This window comes from Leucopleurus acutus (genome assembly GCF_964270905.1).
Source record: "Leucopleurus acutus genome assembly, chromosome: 2".
NCBI classification, from domain to species: Eukaryota; Metazoa; Chordata; class Mammalia; order Artiodactyla; family Delphinidae; genus Leucopleurus; species Leucopleurus acutus.
Genome location: NC_139143.1, coordinates 68849756 through 68872590, shown reverse-complemented (window position 1 = coordinate 68872590; position 22835 = coordinate 68849756). Strand labels below are relative to the sequence as shown.

The window sequence follows — 22835 nt, the reverse complement described above, 5'->3', positions numbered from 1 at the left end:
GTCTGATATTACTGTAGCTATGCCACCTTTCATTTGATTAGTATTTGCACAATATCCTTATTCCCTGAAATCTTTCCTTGTCATAATACTTTAGGTATGCCTGAGACAATCTCATTTTTCTCCATTGGTGAATTTAGTCTCTTTATTATTATCATGGCTACTTTTGGACTTGTTTCCAACTTTTTACTTCTGATTATCCTGTTTTACCTAATATTTTTAACTCTCCTGTCTTTTTTTTTTTTTTGCGGTACGCGGGCCTCCCACTGCCGTGGCCTCTCCCGCCGCAGAGCACAGGCTCCGGACGCGCAGGCCCAGCGGCACTGGCTCACGGGCCCAGTCGCTCCGCGGCACACGGGACCCTCCCGGACCGGGGCACGAACCCGTGTCCCCCGCACCGGCAGGCGGACTCCCAACCACTGCGCCACCAGGGAAGCCCCTGTCTTTTTTAGGATTAAGATTTTTATCTTTTTGCTGTTGTTATTTTGCTTTTTTCATTTTTTTTTCTCCATTGGGTTGGAATGTATACTCTTTATTTATTGTTTACTTCTGAAATTTTCCATGCTTACTGAACTTTATATTATCTTTTATGAATTTTAAATTGCATGCCAAGTTAACATAAGCTATCATATATATATAAAAGAACTCATAACTAATATTCTCAAAAACAACTTTGCAAATAGTAGGCTTTTAATAAATAGTTATTTGCTGATTGGTGTTCTTCATATGTATCATTTTAATTTTATTAAATTTGCAAAGTAATAAATTACAAATTTATTATTTTCAACATCTTATATTCTTTTGGTGTTTCTTATGAAATATCCTCTAGGAAAGTGGTATCAGTGTGTTAATTTTTTTTTTTTTTTGGCCACACAGCCAGAGGGATATTAGTTCCCTGACCAGGGATTGAACCCAGGCCCTTGGCAGTGAAAGTGCCAAGTCCTAACCAGTGGACTGCCAGGGAATTCCCCTCAATGTATTTATTCTAAGTTTATTCATCTCTTTTAGAACTGTTTGCTGTGTTGGACGTTACCTGACATTTACTGTCACTTTTTATCATCTAATTTGAAATGTGTGTACTTGAAGCTTTTTTTTCTGTTTTAGATCATTTTCCTATAGCGAGATAGTGGTAGATGCCCTAATCTTTTATCTAAACTGTACAATACAGACTACATAACTTGAGATCTATTTTTCAAAATTATTCTTTATCAGGATTAAGCCAAACAAACATTAAGCAGTAAATTAGACCATATTCTACAGCAAACTTTTAAGTGAAATGAACACTTATGATTTGGTACCATCAATTCTTAATTACTATCATCTCATTACTCATTCAACTTTAATTTTGCCCACATACCTTGTTTTAAATGATTTGAGCTTTTGTCTAATTCTTACTTTGTCATATAGTTTCTTTTTCCATTTATAGCTCCCAAGGCCTTCTTGTTAATCACATACTTTTAACTGATTGAGTGTCCTTTTCTCTTCCACTTTAGAAAAAAGAGAGTTTCAATCATATTAATTATGTTTCTTTTGAGAACATTTGAGCTCTCAGCCCTTCCCATTTATCACTTCCCAATCAGAAAGAGATAATCAGAGTAACCTAAACATGTCAGCTTTCTGTGTGGTAGTTTCTAATGATATCTAACTTAAAATTTCAGACCCTTTTTTTTTTTAACATATATATAGCATAGGATAAAGTTTTTTAAACACTTTTTAAATAAGCCTATAGAATTTATGATATCATTTTATGAAAAAGAAAATACCTTTTTATTATAAGACTACATAATTGTTATGTAATTGTTTTAGAAAGTGTTATTAACAATTTAGTGTCTGGTTTTCTAGACTCTTTATATGTATATATATAAATTTTTCCCCTATGAATTATTTTTTAACCTATGTTATAGATTGTGTAGGATAATGCTGACATTTTTCATGTTCTTGCTTATAGATCTTTCTTATTGTTTTTAATGGTGGCATAAGTATTGCAATATATGGATGTACCATAATTTATTTAACCTATCCTTTCTGTGTATAAGACATTTAGATTATTTCCAGTGTTTCTCAAAGTACTGCAGTGAATATATGTGTGTGTGTGTGTGTGTGTGTGTGTCTGTATATATTGTGTGTATATATATATATATTTGCATATTTGTTTTTCTACAGCATATATTTTTAAAAGATGAAATTGCTACATCAAAGCAAATATATGTTTTAAATTTTAATGGATATTATTTAATTTCTCCTCAAAAATATATTGTACTGGAACACTAATATATTGCCAGTGGAATTATAAATTGCTGTAACCACTTTGGAAAATCGTTTGGGAGTATCTGTTAAAGCTGACCATATGCACATACTGTGGTCCAGCAATTCCACTCCTGGATATATACTCAACAGAAATATGTACATATGTTCACCAAAGCACTGTTTCAGTAATCAAAACCTGTAAACAACCCAATGTTCACCAACAGTTGAATGGAAAAAGTAAATTATAATGTATCTATACAAAGTAGTACTCTACAGCAAAGAAGATGAATGAACTATAGCTAAATTCAACAACATGGATGAATCTTACAAATGTAATATTGAGGTAAAGAAGCTAGACACAAAATATATTTTGTATGATTCCATTTAGTTAGTGTTCACAAACAGGCAAAATTAATCCATCATGTTAGAAGTCAGAATAGTGGTTTCCTATAAGGGGAACGTAATAACGGGAATGGAGCATAGAGAGACTTCTGGAATTCTATTTATTCTCTATCTCTCCTGGAATTCTATTTATTCTCTCTCATACTGGTACTGGTTACAGGGGGCTATTTTGCAAAAATGCGTTGAGCTACACATTTATGATTTTATACCTTCCTGAATATGTGTTCTACTTCAGTCAAAAGTTTACAACAGAAGAGTGCACTTTTTTATATATAAAACTTTCAGACTCCTACCAGTAGTGCCTTTTTTCCTGTATTCTTGCCACTCTGATAGATGTAAAAAAATTTTTAATCTGATAGACATACAAAAAGATCAATTTCTTTTTATTTTTATCTTAATATTAGTGAGGCTGGGCATCCTTTTGTATATTTATTAAGTCTCTTTCTTCTATAATTTCCCTATTCATGTTCTTTACTCTTTTTCTATTATAGTGTTCATTTTTCATACTGATTTGTAGACACTTTATATATTTTGGATTTTTGGTCTATTATATGGCAAAATATAATGTTTTAAATAAGAAGTTCAAACTAACAAAGTTATTCGGTAACATGTGTTAGGAAAAGTTCCTTCTAATAATTAAATCAGTCTTAAAGAGTCCATTGTTCTTTATTCTCTAGTTTTGTGGCCAACTCAGTTCTTAGGAGAGTAAAATCAGCCTCATTAGCTCCAAATCTGTACTCTAATATGGAGTTCATATAGAATAGATTCTATTTGAAGGTCCTTGTTTTATTCATGTATATTAATATTGTTTTTCTTGACTAGTCTGTTCTTTGCTGAGAACAAATATCTTTAAACAAAATCTCAAAACATAAGTTTATCCACTGAAATTATATGTTAACCTTAGTTTCTTCTTCTGGTTTCTCTTTATGCCTTTACATTTCCTAATATGGAGAGGACAAATAATATTGAATAGGTTTTGTTTTATTTGTAGTAAATTGCATATTAATTTTGTCTGTATTATGTTTTTATAAAACAGCCATTTAAAAAGTGTGCCGCATGCTACTTCCTTTACTCTCTCAACCAGTACCAAATTTCTAAGTGATCTCTTAACTAAAACATTTTGTTTTAGTAACTCAACTAGTCTGATGTAGTCTCACTGTTGTGTCTGCCTCTTTATGCTTTTGGTTGGGGATGCCTTATTGACATAATGTTTAGTTTAAATGTTTTCTAGACTTTACTGTATTTTAATGTTACTCATTTTCATTCTGTAGTGGCCTGTGAATGTTTTTTACTTATTTCTGTTTTTTCTTATAATATGTAATTTATAGACGCTCTGCTGTTGCCCGAATTCAGGAGTTCTTCAGGCGGAGAAAAGAAAGAAAAGAAATGGAGGAATTGGATACCTTGAACATTCGAAGGCCACTAGTAAAGATGGTTTATAAGGGCCATCGCAACTCCAGGACAATGGTACCATATACTCATGACATTCTTTGGAAGAACTGCAATTTTGTAATATGAATTTTTTTCCATAATGATTATTTTCATATATGCTAGTGTGATTCCAATATATTATTGTACCTTCACAGTTATCTCTTTACCCAAACATAGTTCTTTTCGTCCTGTAATATATTGTGAAAGACCATCATTTTTTATAAGAAAACTCTACCCTACTGAGGAACTATTGTAGAATTTTAAAAATTTTAGCTTGTACAAGTAACCATTGCTTCTTTTTTTTTGCGGTTCGCGGGCCTCTCACTGCTGTGGCCTCTCCTGTTGTGGAGCACAGGCTCCGGATACGCAGGCTCAGCGGCCATGGCTCACGGGCCCAGCCGCTCCACGGCATGTGGGATCTTCCCGGACCAGGGCACGAACCCGTGTCCCCTGCATCGGCAGGCGGACTCTCAACCACTGCGCCACCAGGGAAGTCCCCACTGCTTCTTTTTTGCTCTCTCACACTTGTTGTCTACTTTCCTAGTAGATTTTTTTAGTTCATACTAGTGCCCTTTGTTGGTTTTGGAGAGAAAGATTTGGATACATGAAATCCAGGTTCCTTGCAAAATATAGTCATATTAATGATAACTCTTTTAAAGATTGACAAGTAAAGATTTGTTTTAGTCACGTTGTCTTTCTAGACTTTAATTTCCTCATCTATGAAATAAGAATAGACTAGATGATCTCTAAGATCTTTTCAAGTTTTTATAACCCAGAAGTCTATATACCCAATGCAATATTAACTGTTTACTAAGAGAATCTTGTGAGATGATTAACATAACTGTTACTCCGAACCATTTATATCTAGAAAGTGTTCTCATATATTCATCAAAAAGTATCTACAGAATCGGTTTTAATCTGCTTTCTTTAGAGTCAAGGCAAAAAGTAACTTTGGGATGGGGAAACAATTAGCTGTCTCTATAGATATCATTGGTAGTAATAATTTAATCATTCTGGAAACCATACTCATTATTGATAGAAGTAACCAATTTATATTTCTTGCATTTTGCTGGTTAAAATTTTGAATGAAAATAATTAGGGACAGGAATGGAAAAAAAAAAGACAAGTAAATATAAAAATATTCCAAGTAACAAAAAAATTCCTCCCCTCCTTTGCTTTGCCAAAAATAGCAAAGTAGCAGCTGCACTTAAAATGATTTCAAAAATTCTGATATGAAGTACAAAGAAAGATTTTTGATGGTTCATTCATGTGCATCTGCTGAAAATTTCCATCATAACCATTCTAACATATCCTTTGTCTCATTGCTTCATAAAAGTAAATATGTATTTATATCTTTCCTTCTTGATTGTGAGAGCTTCTAATAGCTAATAAAAAGATTGGTACTTTTTGTTCTTTTGGCATAAAGCAAGATACAGGAGGGAACAATTCATTTTTTTCTATGAATTGTTTTTATTATCTTGTAAAATCGAAAATGGAACCGTTTTTGGAAAGTTCAATAACATTTATATATGTTTCCATTATACTGTTCAAAACGCAGAAATCCCATTCATTCATTTAGCAGTTATTAACTCAGCACCTACTGTGTGCCAAGTACTGTTTTAGGCACTATAAATATAGCATTGAACAAAGCAAATCCCTATCTTCATGGGGGACTTTTCATTACTTACTGCCACTTTATCCCTGCTGATAAATCTCTATCATGATTTCAATATACTAGAAGACAAAGGCTCTCTTCAATTTTTTATTTTCTGAGCCAATTAATTGTTTTAACTTGAGAATAGAATAAATCTTTTTTAATAACTTTGATTTGAATTCTCTTATCATTTCCTTTTTTTTAACCCTTAGATAAAAGAAGCCAATTTCTGGGGTGCTAACTTTGTAATGAGTGGTTCTGACTGTGGCCATATCTTCATCTGGGATCGTCACACTGCTGAGCATTTAATGCTTCTGGAAGCCGATAATCACGTGGTAAACTGCCTGCAGCCACACCCGTTTGACCCAAGTAAGATGACCTTTTATAAGGCAAGGGCTAGAAATCATTAGTATAATTAATCAGCTTCAACTTTTTCCTAGTTGTTAATATAAAAATAATCCAAATTATCCTAGTAGGCAGCCACTAGGGTCAAGTATTACTATTTGGGGTTTAAAACAAAAAACACTTATAACCTGCTTTGGGCAGAAAATATGGGGAAATAGGTTAACGAGTTTATACTCCTAAGAGTGCTTCTAAGTTTTATCAGCTGTAAGAGGTTTGGCTGATTGAACTTTTCACTACTTAACCAAATTGAACCTCCAAGCCTTTTAGTCTTCACATGTCTGAATTAATTTACCAGAACAAAGGAGCATTGGCTTGTTCTTGCCTTCCATTTGAAATTGCCCGTGTTTCTCATAAAAGAGCAGTAAGTAAGAAAAAAATTTGAGTGATTTCAAGATGGTCTTAAAATTGTGTTCTAGAGTAACTTTTAGGAAATCTTCAAAATAATATTCTCAGTTAACAACTAAATGTATCAGTACAATTTCCATTCTAACTCAATTTTGCTGAACATATACATACATGCATATATACATTATAAATGTACATGAATTAGTGGCATATTTCTAAGCTTTATATTAATGTGAGCATTCTATTTCTAGTTCTAGCCTCATCTGGCATAGATTATGACATAAAGATCTGGTCACCCCTAGAAGAGTCAAGGATTTTTAACCGAAAACTCGCCGATGAAGTAAGATTTTTATTATACTTATTATAGAACATATGTCACTTTGTTCCTGAACTGCTGTTTGAAGAAGAATCAAAGCAGCTCATTTTGTTATTAGCTGGTAACATAAAACAAGTTAATTCATTTAATGAGGTCAAATTTTAAGAAAAAGAAAAGTCAAGAATAAAACATGCCCACAATACTAGAGAGGTAAAAATTGGAATATTATTTGGATAAGTAGAATATTGATTATTGGTAGTAACAGATATAGTATATTGTAGTTGAAGAAACATAGGGTGACTATTTGTGCTTATTGCAATGAAGAATCATTAAAAAAAAAACACTATGTCCTTTTAAGAAAATAGTTTTGCTATAGCTGTTCTCCATAATCATAGCCAAATAGGTAGCAGAACAAACGATTGGAGACTCTTTTCCTTTATGATTATATTTTAAGATTTCCTCAGCTTCTGAAGCTACTGTTACATCACTAGTTTTCAAACTAAGTTCTCTGAAGCTCTAGGCTTTTTACAGAATTGGAAGCAGGAAGATGGATGATATGAAAGCTAAACTCTGGGCATTTCCTTCCCAATTGCAACGAGGGTTTTCATTTTTGGGTTTCCGTATAAGATTTCTTAAGAAAATAAGGATCCATTGCATTAATCAGATACTAACTAATTGTTGAACTTCTGTGAGGAGGGGATTGCAACTAAGGTTGATACCACCCCCTCTTAAAACAATAAAATAAGAGTTCATTGCTAAAAATATTGAGTTGGAAAACTAGTTCTCTAGACCAAGGTTGACAGTTCACAGTGAAATTCCCACGTATACTTTTACTCATTTAATAGACATATATAAAACACTTGGTGTATGTCAGGCACAGTGCTGAATTTAAAAAGATAACCCCCTCCTTCAGAACTTAAAGACTAGTGGAAAAAACAGACATATAAACAGCTAGAATATAGTGTGCTCAGTGTCAGAGATGTACACATAGTGTTTTGGAAGCCCGTAGAAAGGAACAGCCATGCTTGCAAATGGAATAGATGGGATGGGAAGGTCTTCACAGAGGAAATAAGAATTGGACTGAGTTTCCTAGGCATACAAGGATCAAAGGAACATTTGAGACAGAAGGATCAGTGTGCTTCTAGTTACTGTAAGGTAAGTGAACCACCAGTGTGCTGAAACCTAGAGGACACACATGAAAGCAGCTCAGTTGGACTAAAAAGCTAGGTTGGGGCATGGTTGTAAAGGGCCCTGCTGGGCACTCCGATGAGTTGAAAAAGTATTGTAGTATCATTGGGGGACTGCTGATCAGGTTAGCATCTTTTTCTTCCTCTCATGCTTTCCTTTCTTTCTTCCTATTTTTCCTTTGCCATGACCTTTGCTTTTCCTCTTTCTTTTTTCCTTTGCCTGTGATTATACATTAGCTCCCTAGGTGTTCATGGATGTTCATTTAGTCCAGTTCTTGGTACTTAAGACAAAATTCATTGGTAACTCTTATCCAAAGGTTTATTTTTCAAGATTACTTTGCTTCAGTCAAGGTAACATTTTTCTTGAGGGACCCAAGTGACCCAGGGATAATAATTTAACACTGCTCTGTCACTAGAAGTATCAGTTCTACTAGATGGGAAAATTATAAACAGACACAAAGTAGACTGCTCTGGAAAACAAATTATAAGTAAAAATAAATTGAATTCTTGAATGTTTTAAGTAGCCTCAAGGTTTGACCTTTGTCTTTCTGCCAGTTGAAAGAGTAGTGTTCTCTGATCTTACTCTGTCGAATGCAAGTTAAAGTAATTATTTGGTACTGAGTAGCCTTAAGGTGGAAATATAGACATATATAGATACATATGAAGAATGAAATAATTCCTGCTAATTTTTTACTGTTCTCCTAATCTCTAAGGAAAAGGTACAGTTACCCTGTGATCTTTGACATGGTTATTTAACTTGCCTCATAGGTTATAACTCGAAATGAACTCATGCTGGAAGAGACTAGAAATACCATTACAGTTCCAGCCTCTTTCATGTTGAGGATGTTGGCTTCACTGAATCATATTCGAGCTGGTAAGAACTGTCAGTGTACTATTAAAATCATTATTATATTTGAAAAACATTATTATTTAAGATCTACTTTAAAGGGATTTATTTTTTAAAAAATGGGGGACTTCCCTGGTGGTCCGTTGGTTAGGACTCCGAGCTTCCACTGCAGGGGGCATGGGTTCGATTGGTTGGGGAACTAAGATCCCGTGTGCCATGCGGCACAGCCAATAAAGTGAAGTGAAGTGAAGTAAAAAGTAAAGTAAAAAGTAAAGTAAAAATTTCCTTAAATTACAAAGTCAAGGCAGCTTAACTTTTTTTTTTTTAACACAAGAGAAGTTTATTTCTTGCTGACATTAAGTCCTCTCAGAGGGAACAGGTGCATGGAAGGCAGCTTAACTTTTGAACGAGTTCTATGAATTCTTGATCTTAGTACAGTAATTTATATCCCCATGAGCCAACTTTATTGAAAAGTGTCAAAGTGAAAAGATGAAGTCATTTGAAAATTTTATCAGCTGTGCTTTTCTTCTCAGAGTGGAAGATCATACCATAAACCTTAAGATACGTTATAGTAAGTACCCTTTAATGGTAGGTTTGGTCAAAATCAGTCACAGCCCAGACAAAAATAAATGTAACGTGTTACTACAGAGGTTGAAACAGATAGCGCAGTATGTTTTTTTCAGTATTTTTTTGTTTTAGATGATAAACTGTGAGGTTCAGTGCCACAGATACAAAATTGTGTATATTATAATATTCAAGAAGGAATGGAATAACCTGTGTTCATAACAGTAGAAAATATCCAGTATCCATTATAAACAAAGTGTTTATCACTCTTCACTGATATCACAAATTTCTTCATATGTTGGGTATTATTTAATAAAAACAACCACCACCATTTATGGAATACCTGTAATGTATCAGGCAATATACCAGTCATTTCACAAATTTATCCTCAGTTAGCTCCAACCCTTTACAAAGTAGATTATTTGTAATAACTCACCCCAGGTCACATAACTGATAAATGGTAAAGCCTGAATTTGAAACTACCTTCCAAGCACTTACTCCCCTTTTACCTACAAATTTCACTTTCGGGAACACGTTCAAGTCATGAATAAGACACGCAGTCCTCTAGAGGACCTGATCTCAAACTGCTTTTCTAGTGCATTCTTTCCTTCTCTATCCACTCCATCCACTCTGGCCCTCTCTGAATTTTGGGGTACATCAAACTCTTTCCCACTTCAGAGATCTTTCTAATCATGATGTCCCCTCCCATCCTCACTCTTTATTAGGATAACTTCCATTTCAGACCTTCAGGTCTATATAAGCAGTAGATTATATATCACTTTCTCAGAGGGTGGGGAAGGGAGAGCTAAGTATTCCAGGCAAAATAAAGAGTATGTAGCATTTGTCTAAGTCCTGGAGGAGAGAGACTGTAGTACATCTGAAGCATTGAAAGAAGCCCCTTATGTCTGTAATTAAAAGAGCTGGAGAGAAAATAACCCTCAAATTGTAAATATTAACTATTACCAGGAGAGAGTGAAAATTTCAAATAGTCAGAACAAAAAATAAACCTAAAATGTAAACAGAAAATGTTTGTAGTCCAACAAAATATTATTGTAGTACTTCTAACCACTGTAACATCTTTTGATCTGTTTTCTTCAGTAACAATCAGTAACCTTTAAAATTCACTTGGATTTCAGATTTGAGGAGGCAGCATTTTATAGAACAAGAAAAACATTTGCTGATTATGACAACTAAAATTTGCTTGTTCTTATGAAGAGTTCATCTGGTGAATGGTTCTTCCTGAGTTTTCCTATAGGAAACTAATTCTCCTTTCATTTGTGCAAGAATCTATTTTATTTTTTCTAATAAATTTATTTATTTTTGGCTGCATTGGGTCTTCATCGCAGTGTGCGGGCTTCTCATTGCGGTGGCTTCTCTTTGTTGCGGAGCATGAGCTCTAGGCGTGTGGGCTTCAGTAGTTGCAGCATGCAGGCTCAGTAGTTGTGGCTTGTAGACTTTATAGAGTGCAGGCTCAGTAGTTGCGGCGCACGGGCTTAGTTGCTCCTCAGCATGTGGGATCTTCCCGGACCAGGGCTCGAAGCCGTGTGCCCTGCATTGGCAGGTGGATTCGTAATCACTGCGCCACCAGGGAAGTCCAAGAATCTATTTTAAATAGGTGCTAATGTGTCAATGGTTTGTTAACTAATAGTTATTACCATCCTTCTTTGATTTTAGAATTAGATGTTTTATAATATAAAGGTTCCCTTTCTTCTATTTCTTTTTGTCAGCAGTCAAGGTTTAGTCAACTTAACTCACCCTCTTGTTTCTCTTAGGTAAAAGACTAGATAGAAAAAGGTACCCAAGAGTTTGTATTTCTGCTGCTTTTATCCTTAAGATGTCTAGTTATTTGATGAGTCAGCTACTCCTTTCCTCTCCTTCCCTTCATTGTCCTGTATTCCAAGTACAATAATGTCTGCGTATTCAAGGAGAGTTAGTAATAGACTTTGATCATGGAAGCACAATCTAGCCACAGAATACTTCAGCCTTTCCATTACTCCACAAGGCTTCCTGGGAAATCAGCTCCTTCCTGCTTAAGCTGTGATTTTTAATGAAGAGTGCACTTTAAATCCCCCTTTTAAAACTACAAATACCTGGTTCCTATCCATGAAAGATTCTCATTCATTTCGTCTGAAGAGGGTTTGAGCTCCTGCATTTTAAAAAAGCAACCAAAATTATTCTCATGAATGATGTACTAAAAACTTTTAGTCTAGGCAACTTCTTGAGAGAGAAAGGCAGTTCTGAGATTCCTAGAAGTTTTGACAGGCTTTGGAGAGATGGTGTGTGAACCATTCTAATCTTTTCTAAAATATGTTAGAATCTGATCAATTTACTCTCCTCCTTAAAATTCTCCTGGGCCTCCTCATGCTCTTAGGATAGAGTCCAAATATGTTAATATGGTTTATAAAACCCTGAAGCATCCCTTCATACCTCTGGACCTTGGCACATGTACATCTAGATAGCCACAGTGTTCTCCACGATGGATCTATAGAGCGTAACGTCACATTGAGCTCACAGGCACTTACCCAGTCATACACAGATTCACTCCATCAGTTATGGTAGCTTTACTCCAGAATATAATCCATATTCATCTACCTTGGTCTCCCTGCTTCTGCTGTCGCCTTCATACAATCTGATTTCCACAGCACAGAGGGAGCTTTTTAACACATGGGTCAGGGACTTCCCTGGTGGCGCAGTGGTTAAGAATCTGCCTGCCAGTGCAGGGAACACGGGTTCAGTCCCTGGTCCAGGAAGATCCCACATGCCGCGGAGCAACTAAGCCTGTGCGCCACAACTACTAAGCCTGCGCTCTAGAGCCCGCAAGGCAGAGCTACTGAAGCCCACACGTCCTAGAGCCCAGGGGCTGCAACTGCTGAGCCCACGTGCTGCAGCTACCGAAGCCCGCAATCCTAGAGCCCGTGCTCCGCAACAAGAAGAAGCCACCGCAATGAGAAACCCAGTCACCGCAACTAGAGAAAGCCCGCACACAGCAACGAAGACCCAGCACAGCCAAAAATAAAACTAAAACGTGGGTCAGTAAACTTTTTCTTTAAACGGCCAGATAGTAAATAGGCTTTGTGGGCCATGTGGTTTCTGTTGCAGCTACTCATTTCTGACATTGTGGTGCAAAAGCAGCCACAGATAATATGTAGATCAAGGGCATGGCTCTGCTTTAATAAAACTTTATTTACAGAAACAGGCTGTGGGAGGATTTGCGCAGGGGCCATAGTTTGCTGACCCACTTTTTAAAAATATACATTAGGTTATGTCACCCTTGCTTAAAATTCTCAGGGACTCCCCAGCTGCTCTTAAAACCCAGACTTCATACGCTGATCTACATGACCTAGACCTGCCAGCCACTGAGTCGACACCTTCCAGTTTTCTCCTCGCCCACTACATTTCAGCCATAAATGGCTACTTTCCTCCTCAGATTCATCAAGCTTGTTAGCATATTTAGGACCTTTTCACTGGCTGTTTCCTCTGCCTTTTAGGCAACTTCGTCCCCCAACTTCACTAATAATTGAACATACAATTGAGGTCTCAGCTCCAGTGTTACCTCCTTAGAAAAGTCTTCCCTAGTCGCCCAGTGTGAAGTTGTTTCATGTGCCTTCTCACACCCTCCTTCTCATTCAGTCACTCTCTGGTCATTGCCTATTTCATCAAGTACTTATTCTAACTTCATTTCTTTATTTTTGTCTTGCTACACAGATTAAAGGAGAAAAATACATTTCTTATTTTCTGTTTTTCTCCTCTAGAAAGTGAGCTCATTAAGACCAGAGACCTAGTTTGTCTTATTCACAGCTGGATAGCTAGCTTCTAGAACAGTGCCTAGCATATAATAGTGTTTCGTGAATGAATGGGTGAACAAATGAATGAACTTCTAGTATCAAATCTTTAGCTAACGATGAGTCTTGTATTGACTCTGTTTTGTTGGAACACAGGTTTCCTTGGGGTATTTTTTTCATATCTCCCTTGTCCCCTCCCCACACCCCCAGCAAACTTAATATCTCTTCATGATCTTATCTTTTCCGATCAAAAATAATTTCTTGAAGAAATATTTCTAACAGAGAATTACAGGAACCTTTCCACAAATGTAAACCTTACTTACAGGAGCAATTTGGTGTTGTCAACTTTCGAAAACAGTGGATACAGAAGTGATCATTTCTAGTTTTCATTTAAAAGAACACAGTGTTCTCAGATCTCCGTGGTCTGTAATTACCAGCCAGAGGTTTGTGAAAGTGTTGAACTGCTTATCAGTTTTCCTACCTCAGTAGCACCTTGTGGACAAAAAGATTTCATTTAATTTATTCTTAGAAATTGGGTTTCTATTCTGAGACATGACTTGGCAGCAGTTACGTGAGAAGGATTTGAGAAACGGACAGCTGTTCTGCCCTCTTCCTCATTCCACAAGCCACTGTCAGTTACCGTGTGACCCGTATGAGACTCCATGGGCCCTCCCTCGCCTTCTTGTCACTTGCTTTGGACTCTGCAGAATTCTAATGTCTGCTGTAAACTGCTTGATTTGAAGGCTGTGACATTTCCTCCTTCCCCTCCATGTCCCCATCTTCATTCGTAAGTGTGACAACCAGAGAGAATTTGGGCCACCCTACACATTCTGAAATAGGCTGATAGTGCTTCCTCAGGCTCCAGTAATACGACAGGATAGGTTTGTTGAATATACTCAGTTGTTGTATCCTATTCACGATACTCTGGTTAAGCAGAATAGCAACTTCATGTTTTTTTCTCTCATGAAAGTATATCATCCAATAAAAAGAGTGTAATCTCTTTTATACTAACATCCCTTAGGTAGCCTTTTATTGATCAGAAAGTCTTCCACTGTGTTTAGATTCCTTAGTGACCTGTGAAGGTCTGTCATCATCTTATTTTGTTCATTTATTTTACAAATGTGTACTGAACACTTATTATATAATAATAACTAAAATTTGTATAATTCAGGTTACAAATCATACACACATACATTTTCTCATTAGTTTGACATTGAAATGGAGTTGGCGTAGAGGGGATTTAATCTAATTCACTTGGACAATTAAACATACAATCCCTTCTGTATACTGGTGTTGTTGACTTAGAATCCAATGGGAGTGTTTAAGCCTCTGTAGATAATAAAATCTCAGGATTCCGTTTTCTCTTGGTGTTGACAGTGGGACGGAACTGTTTCCCCCCGTGTCTAAGCCTTTTTTCCCCCCCGCAGCTTACCCTGGAGAAATCTTTCTGTGATAGAAAGGGTTCCATGCTAGTGGTGGTAGTGATTCGGTACTGTTGCCTTCTTTACACACCCTAACGTAATATATCTTATCTTAGTAAAACTGACGTTCATTTATTTGATAAACCTTCATTGAACCTCTCGTACTAGACCCTTAGGACATAAAAGAAATAACTACCACCTTCCCAGGAGCTCACAGTCTAGTCTGTAAGAAGACAGGCAAACAAGCTATTACTGTAATTATTACACGATACACACAGAATATTCTGGAGTGTGAAGGAAGGAGTTCATAATTCTGCAGGTTGGGTATTTGAAAAAGTCTGGGGGAAGTTTCACACAGGGAATAATAGTCGTATCGAGATGAGTAAGCAGAACCATTACGGCTGAAGAACTGGGTGAAGGTGTCCCAAGCAGAGGAACAGCAAGTGTAAATCATGGAACTTGAGAGGACGTGCCGTGCTCATTCGCCGGGCTGTAATTGTACACTCCCTTGAGTGTTCAGTCTAGATAAGCTCCTTGATGACAGAGACTGTGACTGTTTTGGTCACCATTGTATCCTGGAACATAGCAGATATTTAAGAAATGTTTTTATAAACAAATACACAGATCCTCAAGAACGACCACCAAATTCTCTCGCACAGCTTGCCTCTCACTCCCCTTGGTGACACCTGAAACACCTCCTAGGGCTCCCAGGCTCCCAGGAACACAGTTTGAAATCATTGCAGTAGACCACAGTAGATCAAGATCTTTAGGGTTTTTTCTCTGTACTTTTTATATCTTTGGAATTGCATGAATATTCAAAGTTGAGAGTGATGTGTTTCCTTTACTCTTTGTCTCCAGAGGCAAAAATAACTTTTCTACACACAGCTGTGAACTGATTTTTTCATGATGATGTGCTGAATTATATACATTTTAATCAGTTTTGAATAAAAGGCATTGAAACGTATTTTAATTGTAATAATAAAGGTATTTCGTTTTGTCTCGTATCTGTGTCTTCCAGACCGGTTGGAGAGTGACAGATCAGAAGGCTCTGGTCAGGAGAATGAAAATGAGGATGAGGAATGATCAGCTCTTATCGGCAAGCACTTAGATGTTCGGAAATTTGTATAAGACATTTATATTTTTTTCTTTACAGAGCTTCAGTGCAATTTTAAGGTTGTGGTTTTTTGGAGTTTTTCCCTTTTGGGGGGATGGCCTAACATTGGTTTGGAATGATTGTGTGCATGAATTTGGGAGTGTGTGTAAAACAAAACTAGCGAAATGTTTTAAAAACTTTTTGCCATGTATGAGGAGTGCTAGAAAATGCAAAGTGCAATATTTTCCCTAACCTTCAAATGTGGGAGCTTGGATCACTGTTGAAGAGTAATTTTCATTATAGTGGAAATGTTGGTTCAAATAAATTTCTACACTTGCCATTTGCATGTTTGTTGCTTTCTAATTAAAGAAGTTGGTTGTTTTAAGATATCCTGACTTTGACTATTTAATGCCTTGATACCTTGACCCACGTTTTCCAAATCTTTTCTTGTAACCTAAGATTGTCTTTCTCTGTTCTTTTCTAGATTAAATAACCTTTTCAGTTCTGACTTCTGTGTGACAGAATCACATAGAAGAGCTTTTTTTTCATTTCTCCTTTCAAAGTACTTTATCTCCACCCCCCAACCATCATCTCTCACGATCAGTGGTCCCTCATTACCTGAGTTCAGGGGTCAGGCTATGAGCAATCCCAGAGCATCATAGATACTCACACACCATATCAGCACAAGCCAGTTCTGAGAGCTCTGGCTTCTAGCCTTCCTTTCTCCAACTTCTCGGTTTCAACTGAAAGTGCTGACCATCCAGTCTTCTAATTCCTGGTCTTCCTCCTCTCTGGTGTCCACCTTCACTCGACTTCAGCCATCCGCACCCAGGTCTGTGTCTTACAGGTTACGACTTGAAGCTGCACCTGCAGACTTAACCCTTCAGCCATCCTCTCTCCTGTCTGCTAAACTGTCATGCCCACTCTCATTGGGCCATGAACAGACTCACAGGGGTGGCCAGGCAAAGCATCCTTCTCCCGTGTGGAGACCAGGGATGGCTCCTCCCCGGAACATGGCTGCAAGCCCAAGGACACCTGACGCTGAGAGAAGACAGATTGGCTTTCTGGAGAGAGGAAAAATAACTCTAGTTGGCTCGGTAACTTCAGCTGGACTTCAACATCTAGCTCTGAGCCTGGGCGGGACGCATATGTCTCCGTATTAGGAATACGCTAAATGGTCAAAGGGAAAGAAAGGGGTGAGTTAGAAGTTTAGCCAAACGGGGCAAAGGCATGGTTCCCAAAAAGTGCCAGGTCTCAGTTTCTGGTACCCAAATAGTCATGTGATCTGCTCAAGCCATGTGACTTCTTTGGGCTTCTGTTTCCTCCTCCCTCAGATAGAGGTAGTCATATCTGCACCACCTATGTCCCAGGGGCTATGTTAGGACCCCACGAGAGGTTGAAGGGTTTACAGAATAACTGAAAAGACTACTGCGGCGCACAATATGACACTACAGAGGGATTATGCTACAGAGAAGTGCTGGAAAACCGACAGCCCAGACTGCAGTGCTCAGTGGGGTCAAGGGTGACTCTGGCAGGAAGAGCAAGAGGAGAAAATCAGTGGCGTTTGTTCACTCTGGCGCAGGATGTCGGTAGTGGAGGAGGCTGAGCAGCTGGGAGTGGGGGGATTCTGAACTTTTTGCTCAGTTTTGCTGGGAACCTAAAACTGCTCTAAAACTGTTCTTTTTTTTTTTAAACCCAAACATTACAAAGTGGTATTTGGCCAAGGAATCAGGCCCCCTGCCTTTAGCGATTTTGTAGTTTCGGTGTTATATGTTATAAAGGAGCAGGGCAGGCCAGACAAGCAGTCAAGGAGGCAGCTTCGAGAGAAGACATTCTACAGAGGCAGAGTTCACGAGTCCTGGCCGCTTCCATGATCCAGTGTTTGTTGCAGGGGAGACAGCGGACCCCAGGGCTCACTTACCCACTTAGACATGGAATGCGGCTTTAGTGGTGGCAGGTGTTGGGTCAGACAGAGGTGGTGGGCTCTGTGCCTTGAGGCTGTTCCAAGTCTCTGATAATCTACCACCCCGCCCTTTGACTTCGGTTATGGGATGGACATATCGAGAGACAGCACTGCTATTCATTAAACCTCCTTTAGAACTCTGGGTTAACAGTGTTTGTTTGTTGTCTCTTTCTTGGTCACTTCCACGCCACTTAACGATATTCCATGAAGCTAATTTTCTCGCGGAAATTCATGAAAAACACATGGATGGATGGACCCAGGCGACTGTGGTATGGACTGTGCAACGGTTGGCCCCTTCCTGCTCGGTCTCCTTCCTCTCTTTAGCCCATGGGAAGGGAGGCTGGAGACAGAGACAAGTCCGTGGAAAACAGGGGTGGGGGTAAAGGGGGAGACACCCAAAAACGTCCACAAGCTCAAGCACAAGTTCACAATTTGCACAGCCCTACACAGACCAAAACCCAGATACTTAATCAGGTAAACAAAACTATTCTAAGTACACTCTTACTTTTTGATAAATATTGGTTTATAATAATCCTAAGCATTTTTTAATCTTAAAAATAAGCGTCCAAAAACTTCAAGTGAACTATATTTTAGGATCAGCTGGTCTTTATCTTGAAGGTTGGTTTTGAACCACCTTTGCATCCAGGGGTCCCTTATCAGAACACAGCATAGGGCTCTGTCCCTTAAGCATGTCCACGTCACTGACAGACCTATTTCCAGCCAGACAGGCTCTTTCCCCTGGCCGCTTGCCCGGGCCTGTGATCCTCCCTAGGACTGTCTTTTCCTTTGGGAGGGTCAGACTCACCAATGATTAGTGATACTTCAAGATGGTGGTGTCAAAAGGAAAAACAGGGCTTCCCTGGTGGCGCACTGGTTGAGAGTCCGCCTGCCGATGCGGGGGACACGGGTTCGTGCCCCGGTCCGGGAAGATCCCACATGCCGCGTAGCGGCTGGACCCGTGAGCCATGGCCGCTGAGCCTGCGCGTCCGGAGCCTGTGCTCCGCAGCGGGAGAGGCCACAGCAGTGAGAGGCCCGCGTACCGCAAAAAAAAAAAAAAAAAAAAAAAAGGAAAAACAGAAGTGGCTTTTAATTCTTAAGCTGTTAATACTGCTCAGGAAAATGCTTTCTGAGGGAAATGAACACAGCTTTGCGTACTTTGTTCTCCTAAAAATAACAGTGAGCAGAACTGTGCTCTTGGTAATCTTATGCAGATTTGAGTTTGTGCTTTGAATTCTTTCCAGTGAATCCAGCCGCCTTAGGCCTGCAGTGTTTTATAGATCTGGCAAGCAGATATTCCAGTCTCCCAAACTCCTTGCTTTACAATAGTCCTACCTACCCAGTAAAGCCTTACTGGCCTTCTAATAATGATGACTGTTAACTATCCCTCATCCTCCTCGAGCTGCAAAGCTGGCTCTTTCCTTCTCTCAGTCACATGGCCAAGACCTGGCGTTTCAGCCCCCACCCTGGCTTAATCTCCTTTGAGACCTTGGACAATTCCCTTCACCTCCCTAGGCCTCCCTGGATTCTGTGTGTGCCCCTCCCCAACCCAGAAGGACGGTCCGGCTCTGCCCCCTCTTGTAGTCACATAGGACTGTGCTCACAGCCGTTTTCCTTTGCTTCAGGGTGAAAAATGTGATTTCCCTTCACTCTCCCACAGAATTCACCTGGGGTTCTGTGTACACTGTGGGTGGCAGCATGGACTCCTGCCCCTGCGCTGCCTCTTCCCTCAGGGGCTCGGAGACTCAGAGAATCTGAACCCCAAAGCCAAGGCCAAGCAGTCACTGTCACTGCAGGATGGGGCTGCCCTGAGACTCCAGGTCACATCTCAGGGAGAGCATCCCTTCTGGGCTGTAAGGGAGCTCAAAGCTGAGCTTGTGCTTTGATTCCAGATGCCACAGCAGCCTGGGGCTCTACCATCTTCGATAGCCAGTAACAGAAAAGCTCAGTTTCGCCCCTTCAGATCTCCTGAATCCCAAGTGCCACTTAGCCTTTAACCCCCTCCTCTCTATCGTCTTCTCCTTTCTCACCACATCCCTTCATGCTGTACGGCAGACGTGAGGATTCCTACGGCAACAACCTTCAACACCTCTTATCTAGGATAACGGTTATCTTTTTAAGATTCTCACTTCTTATCACCAGAGCCCTGTAAAACAAGAATAATACACCCACCTGCAGAGTGGAGAAGAAACAGCAGGGGTTCAGCATCCGCTATGCCCCAGGCACTGTGCTGGATGCTCTAATCCACATAATCAGAGGGCCCCCTGGATTCTGTGTCCCCACATAAAAACAGAATACAAAGTTCATTTTATAGATGAGGAAACTGCAATACAGAAAGATTGAGTAATTAGCCCAAGGACACCTTACTCAGAAGCAGCAGCGTGGAATCCGAACCCAGAACGTCCCATACCAAAGCCTGCACTATCCCCACTGTATCATTTGCAGTGAGATAAAGCATTTGGAAGTGCCCAACTAATGCCTAGCACATGACGGGCACTCAGATGTCTTAACAGGTCAGGCACACAGTAGGCACTATGTGCTAGTTCCCTGTCTCATCCTTTTGTAGCCGCATCACCTTCACAGTTCCTTCCAGACGGGAGACGGCTGGGGCTCAAGGCTGAACCCTTGTCGTGAGTATATCCTGTGGTCCATCCGCAGACCTGTCTCTAATCTGCAAGTATTTCAGGGACCCACTATCAGGATAGACAAAATACTCATCTAGTTAAATCTGAACAGGCCAGTAAAGTCTCTCACTGTATCAAAGCGCTTTTCCTCCCTCTCCTGTCCACTCCACACTACCTTGGCCTATTGCAAACACTTGAGTTAGTCTCGCCGTTCACTCAGAGACTACACAGCAGCTCCTTAAATGAGAATCAAAGAACATTAGCACCAGATGGTCCTTGTCTTAACATTCCTCAACCCCGTTTCTACAGCAGTGATTTGCTTAAGCTCACACAGCTGAGCACTGGCAGTACCTGCAACCCCGAATGGGGTCACACTTGTAAGCAAGCTAGCTGGGTGGTCCTTTAAAGGCCGAGGACTGCAGTGGAGACCAGGAGCTCGGAGTAGGTGCTCGAAGCCAGAAGCAAACAAGCCTTCAGCTTTACCCTTAGCTCTTCCCGGTGGGGAACTGCCAGCGGCATCACAGCCACACTGCTGCCACCTAGTGTCGAAGGCCCTGAACTCCAGTCTTGGTGCGTCTGGCCTGGGAAAAGGCTAGGGATTGAGCTGTGTGTGCTCGCTCGGTGGCGTGGGACTCCAGTGCCTTCTGGGTCACACTAGCCCCCAAACCTGGTATCTGGGGTATAGCACTGGGGGGGACCCGGTCAAGTGGCAATCTCTATGAAAGAAGCAGAGATGGGCAACAGTCCTAAACGTGGTCCTGTCAAAACCAGAAGATGCAGGACTGAGGTTTTGACGTGAACAAGTGGCCAAGTGTCCCACCTGCCACTGTCCACGTGGCCCCCTCAGGAAGTCCTCAGGCTGCCACTGCACAGCAGAATAAAGCATTATAATGGGCCTGGGTTCAGCGGGGGCAGTTGGGGTTCTGCACTAAGGACAGGGGTCCTCAAAAATCCTCTCAGAAACGTCAGAGCATGTGGGGATTATGTCCTCGCCCTCTCCCCCATCCACCTCCTTTTGCTCTCCTTTCTCTCGCTTAGGCTGAATCAAGGAAAATCTGAATTCATGAATATGGAAAATATGGTTCCAGCTGCCAGACATCCTCCAAGGCTTGGCTCAAACAGTCACCTCCTACATGGTGCTACCCCTAACTCCTTCTAATTGGAAATATTCACCTGCCTCTGGGGCCCACAGTTCTTTCTATAATCATTCATGGACTTTGCAATTTACTAGCCTCAGTCTCTCCCAGGTCTCTCCCTATATTAGAGTGAAAACGCTTTAGTGTTAGTACTCACAGAGCCTAGCTTGGTGCCTTGCACACGCTGGAGGTGCAGTGTCTGGTAGATGAATAAATAAATGGACCTCGGTAGAAAAGAGGAAACGCACAGAATGCTTTCAGGAAGTGCAGTACTGCTAGATTGGCTTAGATTAAATCCTCGTGTATCTAAGCTAGTTTGGGATCAGCCAGTGAGGACTTGGAGGCCGGGAGATGTCTCAGGACTCTCTCCCTAGAGCCCAGCTAAGTACGGTCCGGGGGAAAGCACTCTCCAGCCCCTGGGTTGCAAGTCACTTTGCGGCACTCAAGATGCCCTAAGGGGTGGGGGAGGGGTGGCATCGTGGGCTATTCCAACCTAGAGGTAAAGGTCCCTGCCCTGTTCCACCTTGGTGCGAACTAGAAGCTCAGGCGTATGGTCCCTTTAGAAACTAGACAAGGACAAGTGCTAGGAAAAAATACATGCAGAAAACATAAAATGCCCTCAGGTTTCGGAATGCCACCCAGTAGTGACAGCAGAGTCTGACTGATCTGCACATCTCATCGGCAGAACCCAAGGGTGAAACCACCTTCTGATCCTTCCCACTCCCATCCAGAATGCAGACCCGTGGCTGGCACCCAGCTGACCCACAGGAGTTGCTGATGAGTTTGATCACCATGAAGGCAGCAGCCCCCAGGTCTCAAAAAGTCTTCTGTAAATTGCAGACCAGGGGACCAGCCAACCACTGGGTCTCTGCCACACAGCAAAGAGACACTGCCTCACTGAGAGCTAGCTAGACCCCAATGGAACGCCACAAAAGTGATTCCCTTTCTGGGATGGCTGCCTCATAGCAGACGCAGGTAGATCTCCTCAGAATGTACCCTCTGCTGACCCCCCGGAATTCTGAAGGCGGGGAAAGGCCTGCACTTGGCTGACCTAATCACCCAAGGTGAAGGGCAGGCACAGGTGGTTCACGTCACCACAGCCACCGCTCCAAGCCCACACATGTGACTGCCATCCCAACTCCAAGGGAGAGAGATCTAGCATACAAGTCACAATGCGTGGCCCACTTCTGCCTCTGCCCCCATTTACGTGTCTTGCCGGCTGGCATCCTGTCAGAACTGTGCTCTAGACACATCGGATCAGCCCACGTACCCGGGCTTGCAGCAGTGCTTCACGTGCCCACTAGAAACCACACTCAAAAGCTGTGCAAATGTTGGTCCATGGGTCACTTTTTTTTTTTTTCTAACTTAAAAATTCAGAGAACATCAAAGATCAGAGTTAGAAATGATCCTGGCCACCATTCAAT

General features: G+C 40.4%; 1 protein-coding gene across 5 annotated transcripts in view; it reads left to right on the top strand.

Annotated features, from left to right (window-relative positions):
- DCAF6 (DDB1 and CUL4 associated factor 6) overlaps positions 1-16086 on the top strand; it is a 170757-nt gene extending 154671 nt beyond the window's left edge. For 4 of the 5 annotated variants that reach the window (XM_082832676.1, XM_082832674.1, XM_082832675.1 and 1 more), the window contains 5 exons: positions 3975-4113; positions 5944-6100; positions 6733-6821; positions 8753-8858; positions 15617-16085. In XM_082832676.1, the coding sequence (XP_082688802.1) occupies positions 3975-4113; positions 5944-6100; positions 6733-6821; positions 8753-8858; positions 15617-15681 (556 nt within the window). In that variant the 3' untranslated portion in view covers positions 15682-16085. Of the gene's footprint in view, positions 1-3974; positions 4114-5943; positions 6101-6732; positions 6822-8752; positions 8859-15616 lie in introns of all 5 variants that reach the window. The other variant, XM_082832677.1, reaches the window with a different exon arrangement.
- Positions 16087-22835: the final 6749 nt, after the last annotated feature.